This window comes from Rhinatrema bivittatum, chromosome 5, assembly GCF_901001135.1.
Source record: "Rhinatrema bivittatum chromosome 5, aRhiBiv1.1, whole genome shotgun sequence".
Classification (NCBI taxonomy): domain Eukaryota; kingdom Metazoa; phylum Chordata; class Amphibia; order Gymnophiona; family Rhinatrematidae; genus Rhinatrema; species Rhinatrema bivittatum.
The window spans coordinates 93751845-93778584 of NC_042619.1; the positions used below are offsets into that span (position 1 = coordinate 93751845).

General features: G+C 44.6%; 2 protein-coding genes across 2 annotated transcripts in view; both read right to left on the minus strand.

Annotated features, from left to right (window-relative positions):
* Positions 1–225: 225 nt before the first annotated feature.
* Positions 226–5448, minus strand: CDX2 (caudal type homeobox 2). Its single transcript, XM_029603159.1, has 3 exons — positions 4917–5448; positions 1192–1337; positions 226–441 (listed from the first exon to the last, which is right to left on the minus strand). Exons 1-3 carry the CDS (start codon positions 5365–5367, stop codon positions 226–228), a joined length of 813 nt encoding a protein of 270 aa, XP_029459019.1. The 5' UTR covers positions 5368–5448.
* Positions 5449–21400: 15952 nt separating this feature from the next.
* The window catches only part of URAD (ureidoimidazoline (2-oxo-4-hydroxy-4-carboxy-5-) decarboxylase), a 47667-nt gene continuing 42327 nt past the window's right edge, over positions 21401–26740 (minus strand). Inside the window, exon 2 of the mRNA XM_029602603.1 lies at positions 21401–21987. Within this exon, the coding sequence (XP_029458463.1) occupies positions 21632–21987 (356 nt within the window). The 3' untranslated portion in view covers positions 21401–21631. The remainder of the gene's footprint in view (positions 21988–26740) is intronic.

Below are 26740 nucleotides of genomic sequence, written 5' to 3' on the forward strand. Positions count from 1 at the left end.
CTGGATGGAGTGCTCCCAAGTGAAGCGTCCCCGCGGCTCCCTCCAGGCAGCAGAAGGACGAATTCTTTCCCCCCCCCCCCCCCCCCCCACAAGGAGTCCCGGGAACGAGTCGAGGCGGCGCTCCCCGGCTGCCAGCCAGAGGTGCGGTCGAAGCTGGAGCGCCCCAGTGTTCACCTCTCCGAGGCATCCGGGCTCCGCTGGGCCCCCAAACGAGCAGCGGAAGGGTCAGTGGGCCACGGGAATCTCCAAGACCGCGCCGCCGGCTCCCAGGACGGAGCCCTGACTGCCGGCCGCCAGAGAGGACGTCCCGGGACTGAGCGGGTCCGAGCCAGAGCCGTTCTGCACGGCGCCCGGCTCCTGCTCCTGCTGCTGCTGCTGCTGTAACCGTTTCTTGCTGATCTTTCTTTCTTTGGCTCTTCGGTTCTGAAACCAGATTTTCACCTGGAAAGAAGGGCGAGAGGTCAGCACACAGCAGCACCGAAGGCCCCACGGCAGTTGCATCCCGTCCAGACCTAGTGCAATGGGGGGCAGGGCAAGCCTGCCAGAACCGGTGCTGAAGCTCGTTTTCTTTCTTTTTTTTTTCTTTCTTGTCTTTTTAAAATATACATTGCACCTAGCTCTGGGTTATCCAGGAATACCATCCTAAATTAAGCTGCTCTTAGTCTGCTTCTCTTGCATTTTGTTCACACAATAATATTTAAAAAAGATAATAATACAGGTTATAAGGTGATACTGAAGGTGCGTTAAGCGTTAACGCGCTGAAACGCGCAATGCTAATGAATAGGCGCAATTTAAAGTAATGGGACCTGCGGTAAATAACGTGCTATTATTTGCCACCTTGCTGAATGAGGACGTTGTGAATGATCAGTGTCCACTGCGCCACGGGCGAACAGAGAAAGGCGCCTCCTGTCATCTGCTATGGGGTAATTACAGCCCGATAATAACTGATAACGCTAAATGGATGTTTGGAGCAAAAGGCCCCGAGGCCAGATTCTCTTGTCAGTGACCACCACAGCGTCCAGCGCAATGGAAGAAAGTGGAAGGCAAAGCCACCGGAGAACAAGAAAAGACAGGAGAGGAGACCAAACAAACAGCCTAGATTGTTTTAGCAAAGAAAGAAAGGAAATAAATAATGTCATCCAACAACAACAACAATTCCAGAAAGTAGGAATGCGTGCAGGAGCAGCAGACCTGTCTCTCGGAGAGGCCGAGTGTAGCTGCCAGCTCCGCTTTCCTCCTGATCGTTATGTATCGGCTGTAGTGAAATTCCTTCTCCAGCTCCAGCCGCTGGTGATCCGTGTACACCACCCGGTATTTGTCTTTCGTCCTTGTTTTAGCTACATGGGGGGGAAAAAAAAATCAGTATGGGTTATAACACGGTAAAGCAACCGATCCGTTTACCTGCCAGGACAACACTTTCGTGCTTACTTGTAAGAAAGATAATTCATGACTTTTTCCTGCGCTACAGCAGATGTGAGAACTGCATGTCAGGGTCTTCCTTCCTGTAGCTACCTTTTGCACAACAGTTGTTGTATTTTACCCTAAATGATACCGTATCTTTAATTGACAATACTCCGCGTTATAAGAACAAGTTTCATTTCTCCAGAGTATTTTTTTTAAACTAAGGCGCAGGGGATCAGCTAGAATTCCGATTTCGGAAATTATAAACTTGTCTGTGCTCAAAATCGAAAGGATTCTTTTGTTTCTTTAAAAATCCAAACAATAAGACGAATACCTAAAAGAAAAAGCTTATTTTTGGAAATCAGTTCTTTCCACCTATTTTTTTTTTTAAATTGCTTTTTTGCAAGCTAAAGATTTCTGCTTTGTAGCAATTCTGGTCCCACTAAATTCTGCAACAAATGCTACACATTTTAATGTTTTCACACTTTTTTGTTTACATTTTTTTAAAAGCTTTCTTCCGTTTTGTTGGGGGTTTTTTTTAATAATAAAAGTTCTTAATTAATGCGATTCTTACTGTCCAATAAGTTTAGGGAAAGGAATGCACACCAAAAGGTGTTCAAACTTGTGCCCAGAATATGCTCATCTATTTTTCTGGGTAAGGCAAGAAACTCAAGATCCGAGATGTACACTGGAGTCAGAAACTTGTCTGAAGGAGCACAGCCTCCCAAAAGCCTTCATCCTTAAAGGAGAATGCGAGAAAACCTTTCTAAAATAGCCCTCTACAACTGTAAGCAGTGATAGCATAAACTGCTAAGAATTTGATACAAAAGTCAGATTTTTTTACCAGGGCATTTCGTGTTTTGTTTTGTTTTTTTCAGGGCGTATAGATCGCTGATATTTTATTACAAGGCCATTACGCTGCATCATTTGTGTTGATTCAACACATAAAATCTAAGATTGATTGTTTTACTGAAGGCGACGGCAAACAGTTTGGACTGCGTGAAAGTCAGGTAAAAGCAGCAGCCAAATTCGGGTTTTCTAGTTTTCACGATCCCCGTTGCTGCCCTGGTTTCAGTGACACCCCCCCCTAGCCCTTCTGTTTCTGCCTTCTTTCGGTGTCTGATGCCTGGCAGGCTGACTTTATTCAGGTAAACTCTCTGCAAACCACAATAAAAAAAAAAAAAAGCACCCCGGGAAGAGATACACACACACACACATGGGATGAAAGCAACCTCCGCCGAGCGGCTGAATGGGGAACACCGTCGCAAACAATGCAGTACAAGGCGATCTGATCAAAGAAGACCCTTTCAGCGCCTTCCTGGCAGGCGCATTCTCTTGTCTGAAATTACCACTACTGAGCCAGGGCTCGCAGCGCCCCCGCGGCGCGCATTAACAGCAAGCGCGCGGTCACTCCAAAGGCCCAATCTGAATCGAGAAGCCCTCGAGCCAGAAATGAAAACCGGGACCACTGAGGAGGTCCTTTTGAACCTTTTTTTTTTTTTTTAGGTAGAGGGGGTGGGGGACAGTTCTAAAGCGGATGCCTTCGTCCTCCCTTCCCTTTACGTCTCTATTGGAAGGCTGCGCCCGCAAGAAACGCTGCTGGGCTGGCAGGGGATGGCGCTGCCCATTAAGTAGCCCTTTGAAGCGCTAGCAGTTTTTGTTTTTTTTTTATTTTGTAAATAATCTGCTCCGAATCTGCCCCCCCCAGGTCTCTGGGAACCCGACGGGGATGATAGAGGAATGTCAGAGTTCATTATTTACTGCGAAAGTCGCCACCCATTTTCCCGGTCAGGGTAGAGACAATAGCTGGGAAGGGGGGGGGGGGGGGGTATATCAAAGAAACATGTGTTTCAGGGGCCGTGACAGATGAGGGCTCATGGCCATAGTGTGCGGGCTCCGAGGGCCATTAACATCACAAGGGCGCTCGGCGCCTGAGCAGGTTGCCACCTTGGTGCAGGACATCACGGTCCTTTCCCATCTGGCTCCAAACCCTCAGGTTCCCTTTTCCCTTCCTCCACGCATTCCGCTTACATTTCTCAGAGGGGGGGGGGGGGGTGGAGAAAAGCAGGACACCCTTTCCAACGCCGAAATAAAGGGAGCCCCCCGACTGTGCTTACTGGTTACCCCTCCCCCATCTTCCACGGGTCTGAATCGCGATCCCCTCAACGTGGACTGCGAGTGAGGCGATCCAGTGCTTAAAGGGGACCTGAAGCTACACCAATCTGGCAAAGGGACCAGAAACACGCGATAGCACGAAAGGGCAAACGGGCGGGGGGTGAAGACTTTCTCTGGGAAATTCACTTTTGCATATAAAACACACGAGGGCCAGGCTGAAGCGCACCAAGATGCTAATAGAGACGTCTACCCAATGACTCAGAAACTAATGCAAAGCGGCACAATCCGATGATTTATATGACGTTAATTGGTTATAAAAAAAAATCTTTTTAAGTGGCTATAACCAGAGCTACAAGGATTATTACAACAGCGCAGGAGGGAAGGCTTCCGCTGGAAGGCGCAGACTGAAATATGGCACACTAAATCCTGACACCCCCCCCCCCCCCCCCCCCAAATCTGGATTTCTATCACGATTTCTGCCTCTCTGACGAAATAAGTAGCACGCGTTTCAGTTAAAATTGCAAAATGTTTTAGAACGTCTAAAAATTACAGCCTGAATTCCATGTAGGAAAACATATTAATTAATAGCCTGTGAAAGCACTGAAAGTAAGGCGTATTTCTAGTGACCTATTCTGGAAAAAAAATAAAGTGTTGCTCCAGTTTTCCTTATTTGCACCCATGGGAAATCTTCCTTCCATGAGCCGCAGAACGAGATTGCACTTAAATAAAATGTTATCCTCTCCAATCGACTTGTATTCATTAACAGAACCTAGCATACAATACATCGCATGGCTTCAACACCCCCCAGCTTTCTCTCTCTGTCTCTGACATAATCTCCAATCGGCACCATTGTCCTTCCGGAAAACTTTATCTTTTTCTTTCGGTTGTGGTTCGGATAGCTCAAAAAAAGATCTGTTTTCTTTATAAAATGGCAGGACGTACAGTAGTGAGCCTGCTCATCACTGTGGCACAAGACACATTTACTAAAATCTCGTTTCTGGCGAAAAGAAGGAGTAGCTGCAGCCTGAGATGAACAAAATCACAAAAGCCTCATATCACAAATATTTTGGGCAATGAGATTACCATCCCAGCCTATGCGCATTTACTTTTGCAAGAAGAAATCTTTGCTCTGTTTTTGCTCAAAGCATAAAATGCACGTCAAAAAAAAATGGGGGCAAAAACGAAGTACAAGGACGTTGCCCCCTAATCCCAGTTTGCTATAAACATTAAAAAATAGGTTTAGCCAGTGTTCTGCCCTTCCGCTGAAAACCTATTGACGTCCGGCAAGGTGCAAGTTCCATTTCCAATTTGAATTCCCAAGACGCGCAAAATCCAGGGCTGGCGATCTTTGGCCACTCCGAGGCAGTGCCAGCGCTAAGCAAGCAAACCCTCCCCCCCACCGCCGCCGCTCTTACCGGAGCCTCCCGGCGCCGCAGGTTTCCTCATCCAGTCATAGGGGGTCCTCCTCAGCCCCTCCCCGGTCCCGGGGGAGAGCGGCGGCGGCGGCTGGAGGTGCCCGCCGGGCAGCACCCCCGAGCAGGGCGGGCCCGCCGGGTACTCGGCCACTGGGCTGTAGCCCAGGCTGCCCCCCGGGGAGGGGGAGGCGAGGGCGGCGGGCCCGGCGCTGTAGGCGGGGTGGCCCCAGTCCTCGGCGCGGGGCGCGCTGTAGGGAGAGAGCCAGGCCGGGGAGGCCGGGGTGGGGGCAGCCGGCTCCAGGCCCAGGGCGGGGTAGCCGCCGTAGTCGGGGTACTGGGCGGCGGCGCCCGGGTAGCCCTGCAGGCCGGGGTGGGGGCGCACGGTGCCCGGGGGGTACATGCCGCCGTCCTTCTCCAGCAGGTAGCTCACGTACATGGTGCCGGCCGGGGCGGGCCCGCCAGCCGCATTCTAGTGCAGCCGGCGCCCGATCCTAGCGCTGTCCCGGCCGAGTCCGAGTCCTCCTCCTCCCTCCCTCCCTGCTTCCTCTCCCCTCCAATGCCCGGGCAGAGAAGTTTTCCCCGGCACTAGAGATCCGAGATCGGGGGCCGGCCACTTACATGATTAACGATGGCTGGGAAGCCTCTATTAGTAAAGGGCACAGCGCTGGCAGGTGACGTCAGGTCTGCGGGCACATTCTCTCCCCCCCCCCTCCTCCTCCTCCCCCCTCCCAAAGAAGATTTGCATTTCAAAAAAAAAAAAAAAAAGAAAAGATAAGGGAGAGGGCAGCGACCTGATCACAGCGAAACAGGCGAGCCCGCATTGTTCCAGCGCTTCCTCCTTCTATTGCCACTGCTGCACTTTGACCTCCAATCACGAGTTCAAAGAATTAAGCAAATCGGGAGACTTGGATCCCGACCCCTCAAAAAAATAATGTGTAAAGTTTGGGGGGGGGGGGGGGGTGAGGAGTGCGGCTCCAGAACTGGACTTGCAGCAGGAGGAGGAGGACTTGTTGGCAGTTGTGCCCTTTGCAAAGAACAGATCCAGAGGGGTTTGGTTTTTTGTTTTTTTTTTGGCCAGTTCTTGCTAAGGGATCTTCTCTTTCGTTGTCGTTTCACCCCACTTTTGTAAGGAACACGAACTCTGTCAGGGCGACTGCATTTCGTCTCGTTTATTGGGTTTGAGCTGAATGATGAAGTCATGTGGTTTGTGTAGTCCTTTCTGGCGCACGTTAAGGCATCGAGCGATTTTCTCACGTGAATCCTTCCAGGCTTTCGTGCTAGCGCGTGAAACGACATACATTTAAGTGGTTGGATGGAAAAACCCAGGCGCATTATTTTCAGGGAAAAAAAATATCTACTGGCTTGATAAAAGCTTAGTGACTCGAATTTTAACAGTGTATCTGAAGGAATATTACCAGAAAAAAAAAACCCCAAAAACTCGAATCATCTCTCTTTTATCGGTGAAATCCTTTCCATCTCCACTCCAACCATCTACTCTGAATAGTAAAATTAAAGCAAATTCTTCATGATTTGATATTGATTGCTGGAAATCGACGAAAGGGAGGGGCGAAGAGACGAGATCTCCCGGGGAAAATAATTGATGGCAAATGTACTCTGGCAAACCTTACGCTGTGTCTAATAGTGACCTCAAAAATCGTTTTTGAATGATTCACTAGTAAAGTTAAATGCTTTAAATGAACAAAAGAGGCAGTGTAATGTATTATTTGTTCTGTGCGATTTAGGCCTTAGAACAATTTGTCTATGCACTTAATAACTCAATAAAATCTCTAATACCTTTCAAGTAGTTTAGGATAATTTGTTAAATATATTTTTTTATCATAGGCAATTAATGAGAGAAAGCCTTGCAAAAGAAACTGATTTAAATTACTTATTATTCTACACTTTTTTTGTTTTTACCTCTGTATGTGAACTCCCACTGCCACACGTGTATTTGACCAGGTTCATTGGTTTTCCACTTTCCAAGCCAGACATATATATCTACTGCAGTAGTTTTTCCACCCGCAGGCAAATCTATAGAAGGACGGGCCTGCTGAGATTTAAGTACGAGAAACAGTGAGTAGCAGATTTAGGAGAGAAAACTAAGGCTTCTATAAACTGTATCTGGAAAACGTGGAGGCTGTAGACTCACAGTAGTTGAAATATTCTTGTAGCTAGACGGTACTATAGGGACCATAGTAGATGCGCACAGATTTCAAGATTTATTTATTTTTTTTATTTTAATGGAATGTGATAAATCGTTCAAAATTAAGATATAATAAGCATTCGGAGCAATGGATGCTCAGGTGAAAAACAAATAAACTGCTTTTCTTTGAAGGAAAATGTGCTGGGAACTAATTTGGCTTATGGAATGTTCATGCGTGCCCTTCACCTGCTGCGCGCCCATCAGGCCTTGGGCTTATGTCAGTGAACTGAGATATCAAAGGATTTTTACTCCTGCTTGGGCTCTAGGTTACCGATGGAGGAAGGGTTAGCCCCGGTGCTAAGGGCTCTGTGCGGTTCTTACCCATGCTAAAAGGGTGAGCAGAAACTTTTAGGTGCGGCTGCATAGGATTTACGGTGGGCACTGGGCATTAACACCGACAGCGTATTTACAAAGGAGCACTACTCAGCTTAGTGCTGAAAATACCGCAGCAGTTTGCAAGAAAAGGCAAACGAGTACTGTTATACCGCTGAAACTGCACGCGCTTGCATTTTACATATGAAAATTAATTGCCAACGGGGGACACATTTAGGTGGAAAACCACTGCTTAAGGCAGTTGTGGCAACCAAATTGACCTGGGGAGAGTCAACATAATGGCAGTGAAAAAGGTCGCGCTGGAGAAAACTTGGGGGCAAACTGTATTGTGTTGGTTTTTAAAAGCCTTTCCTTAGTTTGATATCTGTCTTCCTTGCGGGGGGCGTTACAGGCAGAATGTATCCTATTTTAACCCCTTTTTTAATTAAAAAAAAAATTACCCCCAAAAAGTAAAAAGAAAAAAAATGGTTTTCCAAAACATATTTTTCAAACTTTTGGCATTTTTGTCTGTAGTAAAGAAGACAAGCTTTTCCTGCCTAAACAAGCTTCAAACCCCTCAATTATAACATTCAAACAATTTTCCCAATTACATCTTTCCTTTGCGTCATGTTGATTTTTCAGGACAAAAGGCACTTGAAGAAAAATATGGAATTTAATCAGAATATCTGGCTAATTTGGCAAGAGAATTTAAATAGGGCTAAACTTTATAACTTTAACCCTAGACTATAAAATTAGTTTCCACAGTGCTGTGACCAGTTTTCTGTATGTCACTCTTAAATCTTAATGGATATAGAAATAGAAAGAAGTCTAGTTTATTTTTTTACATTTTTAAATTATTCTGCAGCTAAATCCACTACAATTGCATTATATGGTTTTATTGCATAATTATTTCAAGGGTTGGATAATGAGTCTGAAACTTATAAGCAGTAGCCTTAATCAGAAATTTAAATACTGTATCCTTCAATATTAATACACCTGAAATTTAATTATAGATTTGATTGTAATCCGCCTGGACACCAGCTTGGTAAAGGCATAATATCAAATGTTTATAAATAAGTGCATATATAAATAGTAACGATACAAAGAGTACAATAGAAATTTAGGACCCCCTTAATATAGTCGGAGGAAGAAAGAAGTCTTCGCAAAATCCAAGTGTTTTTCTTGAAATGTTCATTCTTGGACGGGCCAAACCAACAGTAGTAGAAACAAGAGACAGATCTAAAATCTGACTGTAAACAAAACAAAGTACTTTTTTTTTTTTTTACCAGGAGTATCTTAAAAGTATATTGTCCGAAGACTTTCTCAATTAAAAAGAAAAAGGATCTTGGTTGAAGAAATTAAAATCTTATAACTGGATATTATTGTGTGCTACTTAAAAAATGTCCGCTGACCGACACAGTATTAAAAACTCTCATTAGCAATATGTATTTGTTCTAGTCAGTAATATTTATCAGGTTTCCAGAATCCTGGTATGACCGAAATCTATTTTTTAAACAACTGGAAAAGAGTGCGCAAGTGTAGTTCCTTTCCCCGTCCTGATGTGATGTTGGTGCTGTTGTTTCTGTGGTGTGGGTTTATCAGTTTTGCTTACAATAGAAATTGCATTTATGTCTATGCCCTCATTTAGCTTTTTTTTTTGTTCTGCTCTATCGTAGTCAACTACCTTCCCTACAATTCTAGTCAAGGATACACATAATCATCTCCCCTAATTTTTAAACATACTTTATACTGCATTATAGGCAGTGTCATGGAGTGCCTAATTTATATTTGACCCTTAACTTGAAAAAGAAGGAAAAGATGGCGATAAATAATCCTTGTGTCTTTCACATTAATATCTAAAGCATTGTATGATGTTACCTTGTCATTTAAAAAGCATTCATTTTTTTTGCCAGGATAAATGTGAAATAAAGACGGAAACTTGCTGCTTACTGACTTTATTTTAGGCTTTTCGATGACCATCCTTTAGTGGGCCAGACATCAGCCTTCTAGGTAGGTCAGATATCAGGGGGGGATAGCTTTCAGATAAGCCTTAGAAGTTATATTCCTCCTTACAAGTTGTCCTTGCTATGCAGTTTACACTTGGTTATCTCTATGCAAGTGACTCACCAGAAAGGCATTATTATCCCTACAAAGCAGCTCTTTGGATATGTGAATTTGATGAAGCAATAAATGGAAAACCAGGTCATTAAACTGACGAGGTTCTCTGCCCTATATGGTATAATCACGTTTAAACGGAATATTCTGAGAGAAGTGTTTCTGAATCTACATTTTGACAAATGAGAAGTAAATTAGTTGATAGCGGCCCTTTTATTGCAGCTATTTTGGCCATTAAAACTCTTTAAAGGCTGCTTTATAAAGCTTTTTGTTTTGTTTTGTTACTGTGAAGATGTCTGGCATCGAAACATATGCCCACTTGAATCATATCCACTGAAATATGTTGTTTTGCGTCATAAAGTACATAAAACAAGAACAGAGAAAGGCGATCAAAATCATTGTGTTTATTTTCATTGAAAAATTATTAAGTGTTTCTGTGTAAAACGACTAGTCGTTTGATTTTCTAAGATGCATTGCTTTGTGGGCGTCTTGTGTTTCACATCAAATAAATCGCAGCTTTGCACTGACACTCTGGAAGACCCCGGTGGGAGCGCCCCTGATTACGGTGCCAGCCCTGCTGGAATTAAATACGCAGTACCAAATATTTGAGGACACGTTTTCAAATGTTTTTCCACAGGAAGAAAATGGATAAAGCCTTTGTAAAAATTCAGAATTTACACTGTAAGCATTTGAAGCTAAAACTATTCTGTGGTTACCTTAATCAGTACTGGATATGCTGAGCGTGTTCTATAAATATAATAGTCCAATAAAAAAAACTTTATCTTATTCTTATTGCCAGCTTTTATTTCTGTACATCAGGCTGATTTGAAACCGACAGGGGCTTTATCTTACTCTGTCTTCTATTTTAAAATAATTTCAGTGAATTACATTATTCCAGATATGCCTATTACTTTGTGTACATTTGTATTATTTCTCTAGGGCGACCTGATGAAGGGAAAATAGCTTTCCAAGCTAATTACAAATGCCTAACAAATAGGTATGACCTGCAATTTTAGGTATAGGAAAAAGGGACCTAAGTTAATATTTTAATGTGCAGACAAATAAATGCCCTAGATTCAATTTAAATGTAGTTTAGGTTTTAAAACTACAGTTTAAATATTCATTTAACATTCCTTCTAGGGCTCCTTACTTTGATAAAAACACGGAGGACATCATAATTCTGCAATGATTTCTACCGGTTCTAGCAAGCAGGCTTGTAAAAAAAAAAAAATCTTCCACTGAAACCATACCCAACAGGTTGGACAGAATGAAAGCAGACACTGTCAGATGTGGAAAAGACAGGGCGCATTTTCTAATGATTTTATGGAACCTGAAAGGTATAATTCCAGGCTGGAATGCTGAGCGCCTGACACCTTGTCCTATCATTCCTGAATTGAGGGTTTCAGTAAAGCCTGCAGTTGTTCAGCCTTTTTCTAGCTAAAGCTATTCTGGAAATCTCTAGTCTCAAAGATTCACACAGACGAGGGCGATCGGCAACATAGGTTAGGCTGGACATTGCTAAGGTATAACGCACTCCTCTAACCAGAGTTGCATATCCTCCCCCACCCCTCTCTACTGCGGTTCGGAGACCGATTCTGCAGCAAGCACCAGATAAATCCCCGACACTGTTTTCAAGGTTTTGTGGGGGGATTCTGGGGCACATTTGCATACATGTAGATGAACTCTATATTTTTAAATATGCAACATTTACATATTTTGGAAATTCTATAAATTATTTAAAACGTTGCCTTTGAGAAAACTAAAAAATAAAACTTTCCAACCTATGTCTTGTATGCCTGAATTATTTCTTTTGCTCGTTCCCCAATATTTCATTATTTCTCTATTGCAGTGTCTCTTTCATTCCATTTTCGTTCTCCCATCGTCTTTCTTTTTCCTCCCCTCTCAACTCTTAACACATTCTCACCTCCCCTCTCTGCCCTCCTCATTCTTTCTTCCTCTCTTCCTTCCCATTCTCTTGTTTCCTCCCTCCTGGCTTTCTTTTAATGTCATTTCCCTTCCCCCATCTTTTCTCCCTCCCCTTTCTTTTCCCCCTCTTGACATCGTTTCTCCCTTCTCTCCCTATCTTCTCGCCCCATCCTCTTTTCCTCCCCACAATCCTCATTCCCTTCCCATCCTCTTTCCCGTCCTCCCCCGTCCATTCCTGATTCCTACTCCAGCCCCAAAGCAGCCAATCTGCTCTCTCTTCCCCTGGCCGATTCTACCCGTGCCATCTGGCAGGAGGAAGAGAGAGGATTCAGGCTGCAGCTACCTGCTTTTCCGTAGGAGGGAATGACTCCTGGTTTCAGTCTCATGCAGCACTTTAGAGAACTATCAGAGGTGTAGCTGTGTTAGTCTGCAGCAACAAAAATGACAAAGAGGCTGGCGGCACCTTAGGGTAGATGTGAATCGGTTATTTACTCTTTCAGGTAATAGAAAGACTAGGGGGCACTCCATGAAGTTAGTGTGAGGCACATTTAATACTAATCGGAGAAAGTTCTTTTTTACTCAACGCACAATTAAACTCTGGAATTTGTTGCCAGAGGATGTGGTTAGTGCAGTTAGTGTAGCTGTGTTTAAAAAAGGATTGGATAAGTTCTTGGAGGAGAAGTCCATTACCTGCTATTAAGTTCACTTAGAGAATAGCCACTGCCATTAGCAATGGTAACATGGAATAGACTTAGTTTTTGGGTACTTGCCAGGTTCTTATGGCCTGGATTGGCCTCTGTTGGAAACAGGATGCTGGGCTTGATGGACCCTTGGTCTGACCCAGTATGGCATTTTCTTATGTTCTTATGTTCTTAACTACTGTGCTTTATTGAGGCGCGTGCTTTAGAGGATAAGATTCCACTTCACAAGACTGCCTCCTGGACACAGCTGAAACCATTGCTCTGCCGGCCAGTCAGAGGACCAGGGAGGGAGGGGAGGGAGTAGTAGAGGTGATCATCTGGCAGGTGAGTGAGCCAGTGGGGGAGGGAGGAGATGAGGCCCACCTCCACCCTCGCCCCCCCCCCCCCCCTTTCTTGGCCAGCTGGTTTTCCATGATTCCTCGGGCACTGTCCAATCCTGAGGCAAGAGAATCAGATTTGGTGGCCCTTACTGTGGCTGCAGACTCATGAGAAATCAGGTGTTGGGTTTATATGTTTGCATTTATAGCCCACTACAGTGTTGCTTGCCTTGTTTATACAGCTTCATTTTGGGAGTGTAGACTGATACTTAAAAGCTGATTCACTCAAAGTTGGGACCAGTTTTGTGTTATTGAAGCAGTTTTGTTGTCAGTGCAATTCCCGGATTGCTCTTGCCCCACTGCTGCTGCTACTGGAAATAGCACAGCAGACCAAGGCTGGTGCTATTGTTAACTTTTGTAACACAAAGTGGTGTTGGCTGAACTTGGCTGGTTTATAATGAAACACATAATTTTTTATTCAATGCATATAAAACTTTTAGAAAAATATCAAAAACATTTACTGGGCTAAAAAGAAAGGCATAAGGTTAAATTCCCATACCTTTTTCTGCCCATAAGATGGTTCTTATTTAATACATTAAACCTCTGCAAAATATAAAAGGCAAAAGTAAGACATTTATGAATGCATGGTGGTGATCCAAGGTGAATTGGGCGTTCACTTTTTGGAATCTATTTGATTTGAATGAGCTTGGCTGGTGCCATGTGGTAGAGGAAAAATGAACAATGTCACCAGCACTGGTCTGCCTGTGCCATTTCCAATAGTGGCAGCGATGGTGCAGGAATGACTGGGGATTGCTCCTGCCCTGTGAAGAAATTTCCAATTACAGGGTAAGAGGATCTAGGGGTGGGAGAAGGAACCCGGATAGGCCTGTATGTGTTTGGGGCTTTGGATTGCAGACTTGACAATTTTTTGTTTAGTTTGGCTTTTGGGGGGTTTTTTTTCAATGTTGCTATTTTTTATGGTTTTAAAGATGCTAAAAGAAAATAAACAAGCAACACAATGAAAATAAACAAATAAAACAAAATGCCCACTATCAAGGTCTTCCAGCTGGGTTAAGGAGATTAGCTTTGCTTCTGAATATGGTCACTTGCTTGGCTGAGAGGAAAAGAACCTCAGTTCATGTCACTGGCTTCAAGTGCAGCAAAGGGTGCAATTTAAAGTCATTTTAGTGGTCTTTGAATGTCTGCATAGTGGAATTCCTGATTATTTGGCTGATTTGTTACAGCAGTATGGGTTCCAGAGGGCTCTGAGAGTGTCACAGCAAGCAGTTCCAGTGTACCCTGCAGTAAAGCTTTTGGTGACTAGACAGAATGCGTTTGCTCGTTTTGGCCCTAAATTATGCAATGCAGTCCAGTTGGAGGCTTGTGTAGAATTCAATTATTTAAATTGAAAAAAAAAACAAAAAACTTGGTTCTGCCCTGCTTCAGATGCCTCGGCAATAGGTTGAACTCTTCAGAGTAGCTGTTTGCCATGCTGTATCTGGTTCCTGATCCTGACATCATTCCGGTGCCTTGTCTTTGTGTTCCTGCATCCTCCCCTTGCCTTTGGAGTTCCTGAGTCCTTATCCTGTGGTCTTTGTCTGTCTTCTGTGTCTTCCTGCTGTTCTGCCTTATTCCTGTTCCATGATTGACTCCTCAGCTTGACCCCGGCTTGGACCCTCGGCTCGTCTTCTTCTGGATTCCTAGCTTGACCTCGGATTGCTTCTTGACCACGTTCCTTGCCGCCTGCCCGGACCTCGGCCTGCTTTTATCCCTGCTCTTTGCTGCCTGCCCCAACTTCTGTGTGGACTGACTCTGTCTTCTTCCTGCTGGCCTTCGAGCTCTTCAGCAGTGGATTCTTCTCTCCCCAGAGGCCCACGCCCAAGTCCAGCTGGTCCTGGCACCCAAGGGCTCAACCTAAGGGGAACGAAGGCTGGTATTGGTGAAGTTCCTGTTGGGCCTCTGCTCCAGCCAGATCTGCCTTCCAATGGTGAGGACCTGTAGGGCTCCTCCCTGTGGATAGCGCTAACCTCACCTCGGTCCAAGGCTCCACTTCTGCAACAATTTCCTTTGCTGGGGGTGGATAATGTCCTCTGCTGTCAAATGCTGAGGCTTTGGCCTGTGTCAGAAGAGCCCATTCGGCGATGGCCATGGGTGGATGGCGGAAAAAAGTTGGAGATAAAGTGGTAGCTGACAGGGTTGCTTCTCATGCTGAGAGAACTGTATGATGTGTCCATTTTTTCCTGTGCTGCAACACCAGGGTCATTCTGCCTCTGGAACTCCCATTCCTGCATCTTAGCTACTAGTGACTCCTTCCAGTGAATTAGACTGTTGGACCAGAGGGTGATACTCTCATTCATCCATGGGCCACACATCATGGCTAGCAGGTAAGTCCATATGAGTCCATGAGCAGCAATACCTGTTGTCTCTGTGGTCCCTGTCAATATCTGTCAACCCTGTCAGCTGGCAATCCAGTCAACACCTATTCCTACCAGAAACCCTCTAATTTCTCATTCAGAATGTTGACTCTGGGGATGATCTCATCCAGGGTGTCTCTTGTATCATGTGTAGCCATTTATGATGTGCCAGAGGATGATCAACACCTATCTTACTTTCCAGAGACAAATCATGAAGGGGCTGTCTGTTATTCCACTAACCTCTGCAGCATTACATAGGTGGAATCCCATCTGGTGCCTACAGTCTGACCGAGCCTGTGTATAGGCGCATGCCCACCGTTTCCTGCTTCTCACGAAGCTGCTGCTCACCCTTCACATTCTGGTGAAAATGCCTTGCTATTTTCCTGCACCCCCTCTATCAGTTCCTTCAGGCCCAGAGGGCATCCTTTATTGCCAGGTGCAGCAAGTGTGCAAAATAATGGATCCCTTCATCTTCCATTGCCTTTTTCATGTTAGTTCCACTGTCTGTAACAAAAAAAAACAACAACAAACCCCCACCAGGAATAATAGTCCTGTCTCTCCAGTCTAGGTACCAGCCCTTTCTTATCTTCCTTATTGCTCCTAAGATATCGATTAATATATGTCTACAACCATCACCTGGGTGTGCAGCATAGCCCACCTTTACCCTGCTATTGTCTGCCTCTGCTTTGGCCAACTACCACCGGTGTGCCATCAGATGTGTGCAGCATTCTGTCTGATCTAGATGTCACTAGTGCAATGGATGATGTCCCTTTTCACCTTGGCCAGCTGCACCTGCCTATGAGCACATCACTGAGTGTACACAGAGTGGGGGGATAACCTGTCTAATGAATGTTGTCTGGGAGGGTGCTTTGTAACTGGGTGCTAAAAGATGTAGCAGCTGCTTAAATGCCACATGCTCCATGACTTGCAGGGTAATCATTTCCCCAATGCACCGTATCGCCACATTTGATGCTGCCTTTGAGACAGTGATGTGGTAAAACACCCTATTTGCTCCAAGCTGGCGTGCCTATCAACTGACTAGAGAAAGGGGCGGAAGGAAGGAGGGGTGACTCAGAAGACAGGCTTACCTGCAGGTATTCTTTTTTAAAATGAGGCTATATGCCACTGTTTGTAAGATGGCCCTATATCTTTCCTCTACTGATGACCATACAACAGTGAATTTATTTTGCAAAAACAGGTCCTTCTTCACTCTAAAGTGCCTCAGCATCTCTGATGTACTGAGAGATCTCCTTTCCCTCTCTGGATTCTTGGGTTTGTATACATTCTTGGAGGAGAAGTCCATTACCTGCTATTAATTAAGTTGACTTAGAGAATAGCCACTGCTATTACTAGCAATGTTAACATGGAATAGACTTAGTGTTTGGGTACTTGCCAGGTTCTTATGGCCTGGATTGGCCACTGTTGGAAACAGGATGCTGGGCTTGATGGACCCTTGGTCTGACCCAGTATGGCATGTTCTTATGTTCTTATGCTGCTGCTGCTGCTGGGACTAGGGTTGAGGATGGACCAGGAAGGAAAAGGCCAGATGCATCTCTTCTGCTCTCCACAACCTGCTCTTCTTGGAGGTTGTTCTTTGCCCCATCACTATCACTTTCTGCCTCCTGCAGCTGCTCACTAGACTAGGATAGCATGCTAGTAATTAGTCTCCCCAAAGCCCACTGTGCTACTAGAAGATCAATATCCTCTGAGCCTGAGAATCCCTCAAATGAGTCATTTGAATCTGTTCATAGTCCAATTTTGTGCTGCAAACACTGCTCAGGAGGAAATGGGGGGAGTGTTGTGCTCAGGGGCGGCTCAAGGCAATATACTGCCTGAGGCGAGGGATGAGATGGCGCCCCCACCTCTGCACCCATGCCACCCTCCTGCCCCTATCTACGCCTCCCTGTTCCCCCTCTGTCCCCTCTGCCCCATCTCCCTTTTCCACACACCCCCTCATACATGCTCTCTCACCCCCCCTCCAGGCTCGCAATCTCTCTCACACACACTCACTCTCTCACACACACTCACGCTCACTGGGGCCTTCATCTTTGCCATGAGTAGGATGAGCTCTGCTCGCGACACACCAGGGGTCTCCTCCATCTTTGCCATGTTCTGCGCAGAATCCTGCCCAGAGGGGAATTCTGCGCAGGACTATCCATCGGAGGCCCGTGGGTCCTTTGTTGTTTTGGTGGCGGGGTGAGGCGGACGCTAAAGGAGTTTGGGGGGAGGGGGGGGGCGACACAGTTCTTGCCGCTTCCAAAGTTTGCTACCTGAAGCGGCCGCCTCCCTCTGCCTCATTATAGAACTGCCCCTGGTTGTGCTGCTTTTGGGTGCTTCCCCTGCCCCTTCACTGCTGAAGCCACCCTCTACTGACTCTGCTTTCTCCCACCCCTGCACCGTAGGAAGAGAGGAAAGAGTGGGAGAAGGCAGCTTATGCTCTTCCAACCAACGTGAGCTTCTTCTTTCTTGACCCTGCCTAACTTTCAAATCTATCTACGGTGGAGCATTTGCATGCGTACCTGAATGTGTAGAGCTGTATCCTAGTATTTTAGAATGTGTACGGTGGGAGTTGCACAGTTTATAAGACACATGTATATTTCAGTATGCATGAATATTTCCAATGCAAGAAAATGCATACTTTTTATACCTACTTTATAAACATATGTATGCATAATTTAGGCACAAAATTATAGAATGTATGCTTAATAACCCTGATTTATACACATATGGGCCGATACAGTAAAGGTCGCGGGAGAACGGGTGCTCCCTGCGCTCCCGGCGCTCTCCCGGCGCGCACACAGGCCACTCTCTTGTGCGCGCAATTTAGTATTGGCCCGCATGCAAATGAGGGCCCACGGTAAAAAGAGGCACTAGGGACACTAGCGCATCCCTAGTGCCTCTTTTTTGACAGGAGCGGTGGCTGTCAGTGAGTTTGACAGCCTACACTCAATTTTGCCGGCATCGATACTCAAACCCGCTGACAGCCACAGGTTCGGAAACCGGACGCCGGCAAAATTGAGCATCCGGTTTTTTTAAATTTTAATTATTTTTAACTTTCGGGACCTCCGACTTAATATCACCATGATATTAAGTCGGAGGGTGTACAGAAAAGCAGTTTTTATTGCTTTTCTGTGCACTTTCCCAGTTCCGGCATAAATTAACGCCTACCTATGGGTAGACGCTAATTTATGAAAGTAAAATGTGCAGCTTGTGTGGGAATAATTAATAGGGCCATCAACATGCATTTGCATGTTGCGAGCACTATTAGTTTCGGGGGGGGGGGGGGGTTGGATGTGCGTTTTCGACGCGCTATTACCCCTTACTGAATAAGGGGTAAAGCTAGCGCGTCAAAAACACACGTCCAAACACAGGTTAACAGTGTGCTCCGCCGGAGGCTGCAACTTGGCATGGAAATGTAGAAATATACTTTAAACTCAATTTCAGTCTAAAAGAATAAACTGAATTAAGCAAATTTAGAAATTAATATAGGAAGAGAATTGGATCCTGGCAGCAGCAATGACATCATATGATTTTTCTGATATTTTTGTGACATTAGCTTGACTCTTCAAGTCAGCTTCTTAGCACCATATATATATATATATTTTTTTTTTTTATGTGCTTCTCCCTAGCCCATTTTCCACTTCCCCCCCAAACAATCACATTCCCCTGCAATCCTCCTTTCCCTATTGTTATTTAACATTTCCTAATGGGAGCCCTCAAGGAGCTCAAAGCCAGCTTGTCTTATTGAATCAAGCATGGCGTGAGTAAATGAAGGATTCACTTTTATTTTTCATGGTTTGTTTATGTTTTGTTTTAAGGTAATTGAATTCTGAATGCTTATGAGAAATTCATAAATGGACAGTAGCTTAAATGCTTGACAGTTGATGCTAGTGTTCACAAGTTTCAAATTTATGCTAATTCATTCCTTCCATTTTTTTTTCTCTTGGCTTGCTTCTAAAAGCCCTTCCATTAATCATTAGTCATATCTGGGCAACTAGGAATCCAAATATGTAGGTCAATTGTTTATGTGCTTTTACTGCGCCTGGCGTGTGAACACTGAGTAGTCGGTTGCTTCATTTGGGGTTTATCTGTTCAAACATTCTCAATCTGTGATTTTCTTGATGAGATAAATATCAGACTTCTATAATCCTACAGCATAAAGAGTTTCTCTGAGCCCAGGTAAAGCAAATATTAAAAGTCCCATGTCTTAGATCAGAATCCTCATTAATGTTATAAGCCAATAATTGAATTTAATTTATTGCAGAAGACATACCGTATTAAGCTAACCTCAAAAGTCCTGCCATTAAAATGCTTCTTAACCTGTGCTTTTTTCCCATTGCTTTTCAGGATTTGTCAGTAAAGCAGTCCCCTTGTGTTAGAAAAAAAGAGAAAAAAAGGTCAACAAACAAGCTGACTTCATAATATATTTGTGGCTTCTTTATTAAAGTAGTTTAATGAAAAGGTATTACCTCCTATTTGTTTGCTGACCTTTATTTCTACAGGTTCATTCAGAAAGTGTAATACTGAGCACTGGGCCTGATTCACTAAGGACGGATTTTAAAAAGCATTTACTCACTTAAAATTGGATTTTACTATGTAAGTGGGCTTTCGAAAATTGCTACAATATATGCCATTGAGTTATTCATTGGATATTCATGCATAAGTGTACTTTATACACCTAAATGGCTTTGTAAAATTGCTACAATAGTATTTTACATTTATATATGTAAATTCTTTTAAAATTTCTTCCTATGGTTTTTCTCCATTTCGTGAATTTCTATGTTTAGTGAATTAAGCTCACGGTGACTGGGAGACGCCCCTCAAGTTTTTGTATAGTCATTCACAGACTGGGACATATCAATTGTCTCTTTGCATAGTTGATTTAAAATGGGCCTCCAGAAGTAAAAGTCATTATAAAAATTAATATTTTAAAAAGACATTTTTTTTGCCTGTATGAGAATCAGATATTATCAGTTCCTGAAAGAATCATTCTGATAGTTAATTCCTTTGCAGCTAATTTATTCTCCAAAAGGGCACTTTAATATCTGAAACTGCCAGCATATTTTTTTGTGTTCTCAAGGCAAGTTATGTAATAGCCTCTTTAAAATGTGATCAACAACTTTAGATACTTCTTATATTGGGTCAGTAATAAGTACCACAGCAAGAGGTGGCTTTTATTTTCGTCACCCCCTAGGCATTATCGGTGCTGAGGATGTGCTGCCGCCCCTTATCCCTGGAACTTCAGTTTTCTGAGGCCGTCTTCCCTACAGCAAACCTCAGTCCCCCAGGCACTAAGGATGTGCAATTTCCTCTCCCACTCCTCCCTCCAGGTGGTCTTCTAATTAAGGGTTTCCTCCTGGCTCCAGATTTTCAGGAGAGGTTGATCCAGTCCTGGTTTTACCCCATTGCATGCTGGGACTTGAGGTTCTGATTTATTTATTGCAGTCCCTAAGAAAGGCAAAACTATAAGTACCTGTATACAGTGGGGTAAATCCAAGACTGGATCAGCCAGTCAGGAAAATCTGGAACCAGCTGGCAACTCTCCTTCTGATTCTTTGTCCAACCAAACTCAGGACTTCTGCAATGATGGTGCTCACAAGGCAGTAGGCAAGGGCTGAGTAAGCCCATGGCCCCACACTCACATGCGCTGAAGTGACCCCCATCCCCTCTGGGCTTCCCTACAGGAAGCGAACCTGTGAGTGTGGAGCCATGGGCTTAGCAGTCCCTGTGTGCTGCCCTGTGATAACAGCTATGCCAGTCCTGCACACCCTTCCCTGCAGGCTTGTGCCCCAGATTACGGCTCAGCTAGCTCAGTGCTGGGCGATCGCTTTTCCTCCCTCCTTTCTGCGCTGTTGCTCCTTCCTCCCTCCCGGTCCATGGAGATCAATGATCTCCCACCATCCCAATCAATGGCAGCAGGAAGAAAATAGCCATCCCGGTCCAGTGCAGCCCTTGTTGGAGCCCCCCCCCCCCCCCCCCATCCCCAGGCATATCCAGAGTTCTGAAGTTGGTTTTGGGGGAGGGGGCGACCGGAAATAAAATTGGACTGGAGGTTGGGATGGGGCAGCAGCAGCAGGATGGGACTGGAGGCCTGCAGGGCAGCAGGAGGCAGGAACTATGCTGCCCCCCCCCCCGCCGAATGTTTCTACCCTTGGCACAAGCCTAGTATTGCCTGTGTGTAAATCCAGGCCTGACCACAGCCTGCAAATAATTCAGATTTTGTGGTATCTGCAAATTTATAAGCAGGAAAAAAATAAACTATTTCCAAGTGATATACTTTGGTTTCAAGTGATTCAAAGTAACTACAAGAGCTACCATGCATATAACTGGTTACTTTCTCTTTTGAGCAACAAGTTAGTAGAACCAGTTACTTGTAAAATATAACTTTTAAAACGGTGAACGTGAAATGCAGTTTAGTCTACAGAAGTCCTCTTTGGCTCTGTACTTGCTCCACAAAACTACATTGATTCAATCAGAAAAACTAAGCAAATGTCTGTAGATTTATAATGAAAAATTACACCATCAAATTGCTGTCATTCTTAATTACAGAGCAATATCAATGTTGAAAGGAAATCTTTTCAAAGGCAAGAAACTGTTTAACGAGCTGAGTCTTTAATGACACATAACTATCATGTAATAGAATCAACCATTCCCTAGCAGAAAAATACTGATTTAACAGGTAAAAAGACTGCTTTCCTGCAAAATGTGGCCATTAGGGGTTTGTAGGCCTGACTGCATGCTTGCAGTGGATATCTTGCAGTCGGAGGTGACAGATTTTTTTAACTTCTTCAATGCCATTGTACAGCTCTTGCAAGGGTGGATTCTGGATCCTAGCAGTTAAGTCTTGTAAGATTTTGCTCTTGTCGCTCATTCTGGCAGCGATCACAAAAGGAAAGCCAAGCTTGTTCTTGTAGAGAGAGTTGAACTGATGGAGTTTCTCCTGCTCCTCATGGCTGAGAGAGGTAAGGCCAGCTTGAACTTGCTCCTTCTGGGACTCTGCTGACAGTGTGCCGCTCTGCAGCTCCCTGCCAGCTAAGTCAGGGAGACACCTCAGGATCCCTTCCTTACCTGCCAGAAAAAAAGACATTCTGTAATATAGATACTATAGGTTGCTAATATACTATGGTCTTCCAGAACCAGATATTATGTTGCAGTGTTTGACTAGGTACTGGTTATTAGGGATGTGAATCGTTTTTCAACGATTAAAATTATCGTCCGATAATTTTAAAATCGTCTTAAATCGTTAAAGAACACGATACAATAGGAATTCTAATGATTTATCGTTAAAAAATCGTTAATCGGGTTAGTGCGCACTAACCTGGAGTTAGTGCGCACTAACTTGGAGTTAGTGTGCACTAACAGAAAATGATACAAATTGACACTTTTCAGGTCAGTTAGGAATGAATATGTATTCCTATTGGCTGGCTGCCCTCTTATTTATTGATGTTACCAAGGTTCCCACTGAGGTGATGGTTGGGGGGATAGGAAATGGAAATGGTCGGTAGCTTGACAAAAAAAGTAATGTGATCAGTCAATGTGACAAGAACTTGTGCCTATCCCTGATACCGGGAGTGTTGTGATCTTCCTGCACGCAGTTCCCTAACCCTGATACTGGGAGTGTTGTGATCTTCCTGCACGCAGTGCCCTAACCCTGATACCGGGGGTGTTGTGATCTTCCTGCACACAGTGCCCTAACCCTGATACCAAGATCACAACACCCCCGGTATCAGGGATAGGGCACTGCGTGCAGGAAGATCACAACACTCCCGGTATCAGGGTTAGGGCACTATGTGCAGGAAGATCACAACACCCCTGGTATCAGGGTTAGGGCACTGCATGCAGGAAGATCACAACACTCCCAGTATCAGGAACATGGCACTGAGTGCAGGAAGATCACAACACCCCTGGTATCAGGGTTAGGGCACTGTGTGCAGGAAGATCACAACACTCCTGGTATTAGGGATAGGGCACTGCATGCAGGAAGATCACAACACCCCTGGTATCAGGGTTAGGGCACTGTGTGCAGGAAGATCACAACACTCCCGGTATCAGGGTTAGGGCACTGCTTGCAGGAAGATCACAACACTCCTGGTATCAGGGTTAGGGCACTGAGTGCAGGAAGATCACAACACTCCCGGTATCAGGGATAGGGCACTGCTTGCAGGAAGATCACAACACCCCTGGTATCAGGGTTAGGGCACTGTGTGCAGGAAGATCACAACACTCCCGGTATCAGGGTTAGGGCACTGCTTGCAGGAAGATCACAACACTCCTGGTATCAGGGTTAGGGCACTGAGTGCAGGAAGATCACAACACTCCCGGTATCAGGGTTAGGGCACTGCTTGCAGGAAGATCACAACACCCCTGGTATCAGGGTTAGGGCACTGTGTGCAGGAAGATCACAACACTCCCGGTATCAGGGTTAGGGCACTGCTTGCAGGAAGATCACAACACTCCTGGTATCAGGGTTAGGGCACTGAGTGCAGGAAGATCACAACACTCCCGGTATCAGGGTTAGGGCACTGCTTGCAGGAAGATCACAACACCCCTGGTATCAGGGTTAGGGCACTGTGTGCAGGAAGATCACAACACTCCCGGTATCAGGGTTAGGGCACTGCTTGCAGGAAGATCACAACACTCCCGGTATCAGGGTTAGGGCACTGTGTGCAGGAAGATCACAACACTCCCAGTATCAGGGATATGGCACTGAGTGCAGGAAGATCACAACACTCCCAGTATCAGGGATATGGCACTGAGTGCAGGAAGATCACAACACTCCCGGTATCAGGGTTAGGGCACTGCATGCAGGAAGATCACAACACTCCCGGTATCAGGGATAGGGCACAAGTTCTAGTCACATTGACTGATTACATTACTTTTTTTGTCAACCTACCAACTGTTTCCATTTCCCATCCCCCATATATTGTCAGTGGGAACCTTGGTAATATGAATAAATAAGAGGGCAGCCAATAGGAATACATATTCATTCCTAAACTGACCTTAACTGACCTGAAAAGTGTCAAATTGTATCATTTTCTGTTCGGAAAAAACGATTTTTTAACTAAAAAATCGTGCCAAACACGATTTTCTTCTCCTGCCAGACGATTTCGATTGTTAAGACGATCGGGCACACGATTCACACTTCTACTGGTTATGGCAGTTGAAAGGAAAGCAGGATGGAAAGAAAGATTTTTGCTTTTAAAGTTCCTTTATTAAAACTTATCTGGGAGATTCATCAAGCCGCTGTAGGGCTATAAACCATGTTAAACAACATATCTCCTGCGATATGCACTGTATTTGCACAATATCGCACAGTATTCACAATAATTTGCATAATTGGGCCAAGATTCCCTCCTTTATTCCAATGAACTGCTTTACATGGGATTTGCATGCATGAATTTTACAAATCCATGCAAGGCAGCTCATGCATAAGTAATTTAATGTAAATAAAACAACACTGATGACCTAGAAATTTGTCAGCCACATTATTTTATCTACAGCTCTGGATGAATTGCTAATCTAACGTGGGAGCTTTGAGACCTTAACGCGGGTCTTAGTTTTAAAGGGCCGACCTACCCAAAAACAAAAGTAGCAAAAAGTGAAAAAGGGTGTGGGGTTTAAACCTGATCCCCCTCATCAGCCTGGGGCGGCCACTCGAGGCGGCCTCAACAACCAAAGTCAAAAATAGAAGTAACCATTCACATATGACGGACGCCCCACACCCAACCCAATCAATATGTTGAAAAATGCAGCTATAAGGTTTCCCCTACCCACTTTTCTTTAAAAATAAATGACTGACAGATTCCCCAACCCCTCAGCCCCCCAATTTAAACAAATCACCTCATTGGTTTTTAGTGGTGCTCCCACTCTTCCCTGTCAAGTGGGAACCCCGGCCTCCCCCACCATTGACGCCCTCTTCAATACCCCATTACTTAAAAAAGCCAATGTCCAGCATGTGAAAGAGCCCAGAACACCTCCTATACCCAGGCCCGATCGGTGCCATTTTGAAAAATGGTGGTGACTTGACCTCGCCCCACTCACATGCCTGGACAAGGTCCAGGTACTAGAACTTGGCCACGTGGCTGTAATCCAGTGCCTGACCTTGCCCAGTCATCCGACTGGGTTGGGGTCAGTTTGGTGCCATTTTGAAAAATGGTACCAACCAGGCCCAGGGCTAAGAGGTTCCCCAGGCCCTTCCGCATGCTGAGCATTGGCTTTTCTACATAATGGGGTGTAGGGAGGGATTTGAGGTTGGGGAGGCCAATGGGGGTCCCCAATTGTCATCATTGAATTATTGTACTTGGAGGGTCTAGAGGGGAGGAGGAGGGGGTACCAGTAAGCACCAATGAGTTGATTTGCTGAAATCATTGAGTTGTGGGGGTTGGGGTACTAGAGGAACCTGTCAGACATTTATTTTAAAGAAAGGGGGAGAACATGCTTATTGGGTTGGGGGGGGGGGGTTCCTTTGTCATGTGAACAGTTACTTCTATTTTTTTACTTTGGGTGTTGGGGCTGCCTCAAGAGGTGGCCTCAGCCTGAGGAGGAGTGTCAGGTTTGAACTCCACACCCTTTTATCAATTCTGGCTACTTTTTTTTTTTTTTTTTTTGGTTGGCTGGCCCTTTAGGATGATGGTGGTCCAGTGCTTTAGGGACTGCCATCGCACACCAAGGGTCCATGCTGTTTTGTTTTGCCTCTCAGTGTTTTGCTGCAAGACACAACAACATGGCAATACAGCCGCAATTTTTTTTCAGGGTAGGGGTCCATTATCCTATTGTGGCTACCACCCCCTTCCATGATAGTGGGACCCCTCCCATGAAAAAAAACCCAAGATGGTTTAGTGAATCCAGGTGTAAATTGGATGTCACTAAGTTATTTTCCCCACAACCACAGGATGGGAGAAAAACCTTAGTAAATGTAAATGAGGCCCAAAATGTACACGGAAACATTATGATGAGTTTGGGAGAATGATTGAACGGCAATTAATTAATCTAATAATGTAAATATACCATAATTAATATTATATTGGTTTTTCTTTGCTAGAGTTGTGAGGTGTTTTACTAATAAAACTAAAAACTGCCGAAAGGATATTAAGATTTGAAATAGGCATGCTAAATATATAAGCAGATGATGCTAGGGCATGGGAGAAGAAGCCGCTTTGTATAATGTATCTATTTAAGTATTTAACCTGCCTATTGATATCTAAGAGCTTTGATATCTTGCTGAAACCAAAAGATGCAAATTATGACACATCTATTACTACTGGCTCCTACAAAGGTAAGCTTTAAACAAAAGAAAAAAGAAAGACTTTGTATTTTAGCATGCGAATTGCAAACTCAAACAGCATGCAGCCTTCTCTAAGCATGCTCCCCTCATTTGGTTACTTCCTAACAGGTGGGCAATAATAGCAGAGATCCCCCTTTTACAACCACCCATTCATTCAGAGCTGTCTTCTGACTTCTCTGGGCACTTCCTCTTTTATCTTTGTATGTCTTGCATAGTTTTCAGATACTGATCTACTTCTTTTAAAATCAGTTGCAATGCGAAAAGGTCTCCAAAACAAAAGTTTGGCTAACCTGGCTGTTTCCTAGCATGTTACATCCCTAGGTCAGCTTTGTATGGAATGTGTTCATTTTTAGATCATTTTAGAGAAAAAAAAAACAGCAACTTTTAATTGCATGAAGGATAAAAGAGAGAATATTGTATCAGGTCTGTGGTATTTATGGCTCCCCCTGAGCAAAGACTTGATAAGAGGCTCACTCTTCAAACTGGGTTGCCCAAAGGCTTTGCTGAGATTAACTCACAGAACTAGGTGCTCTCCTT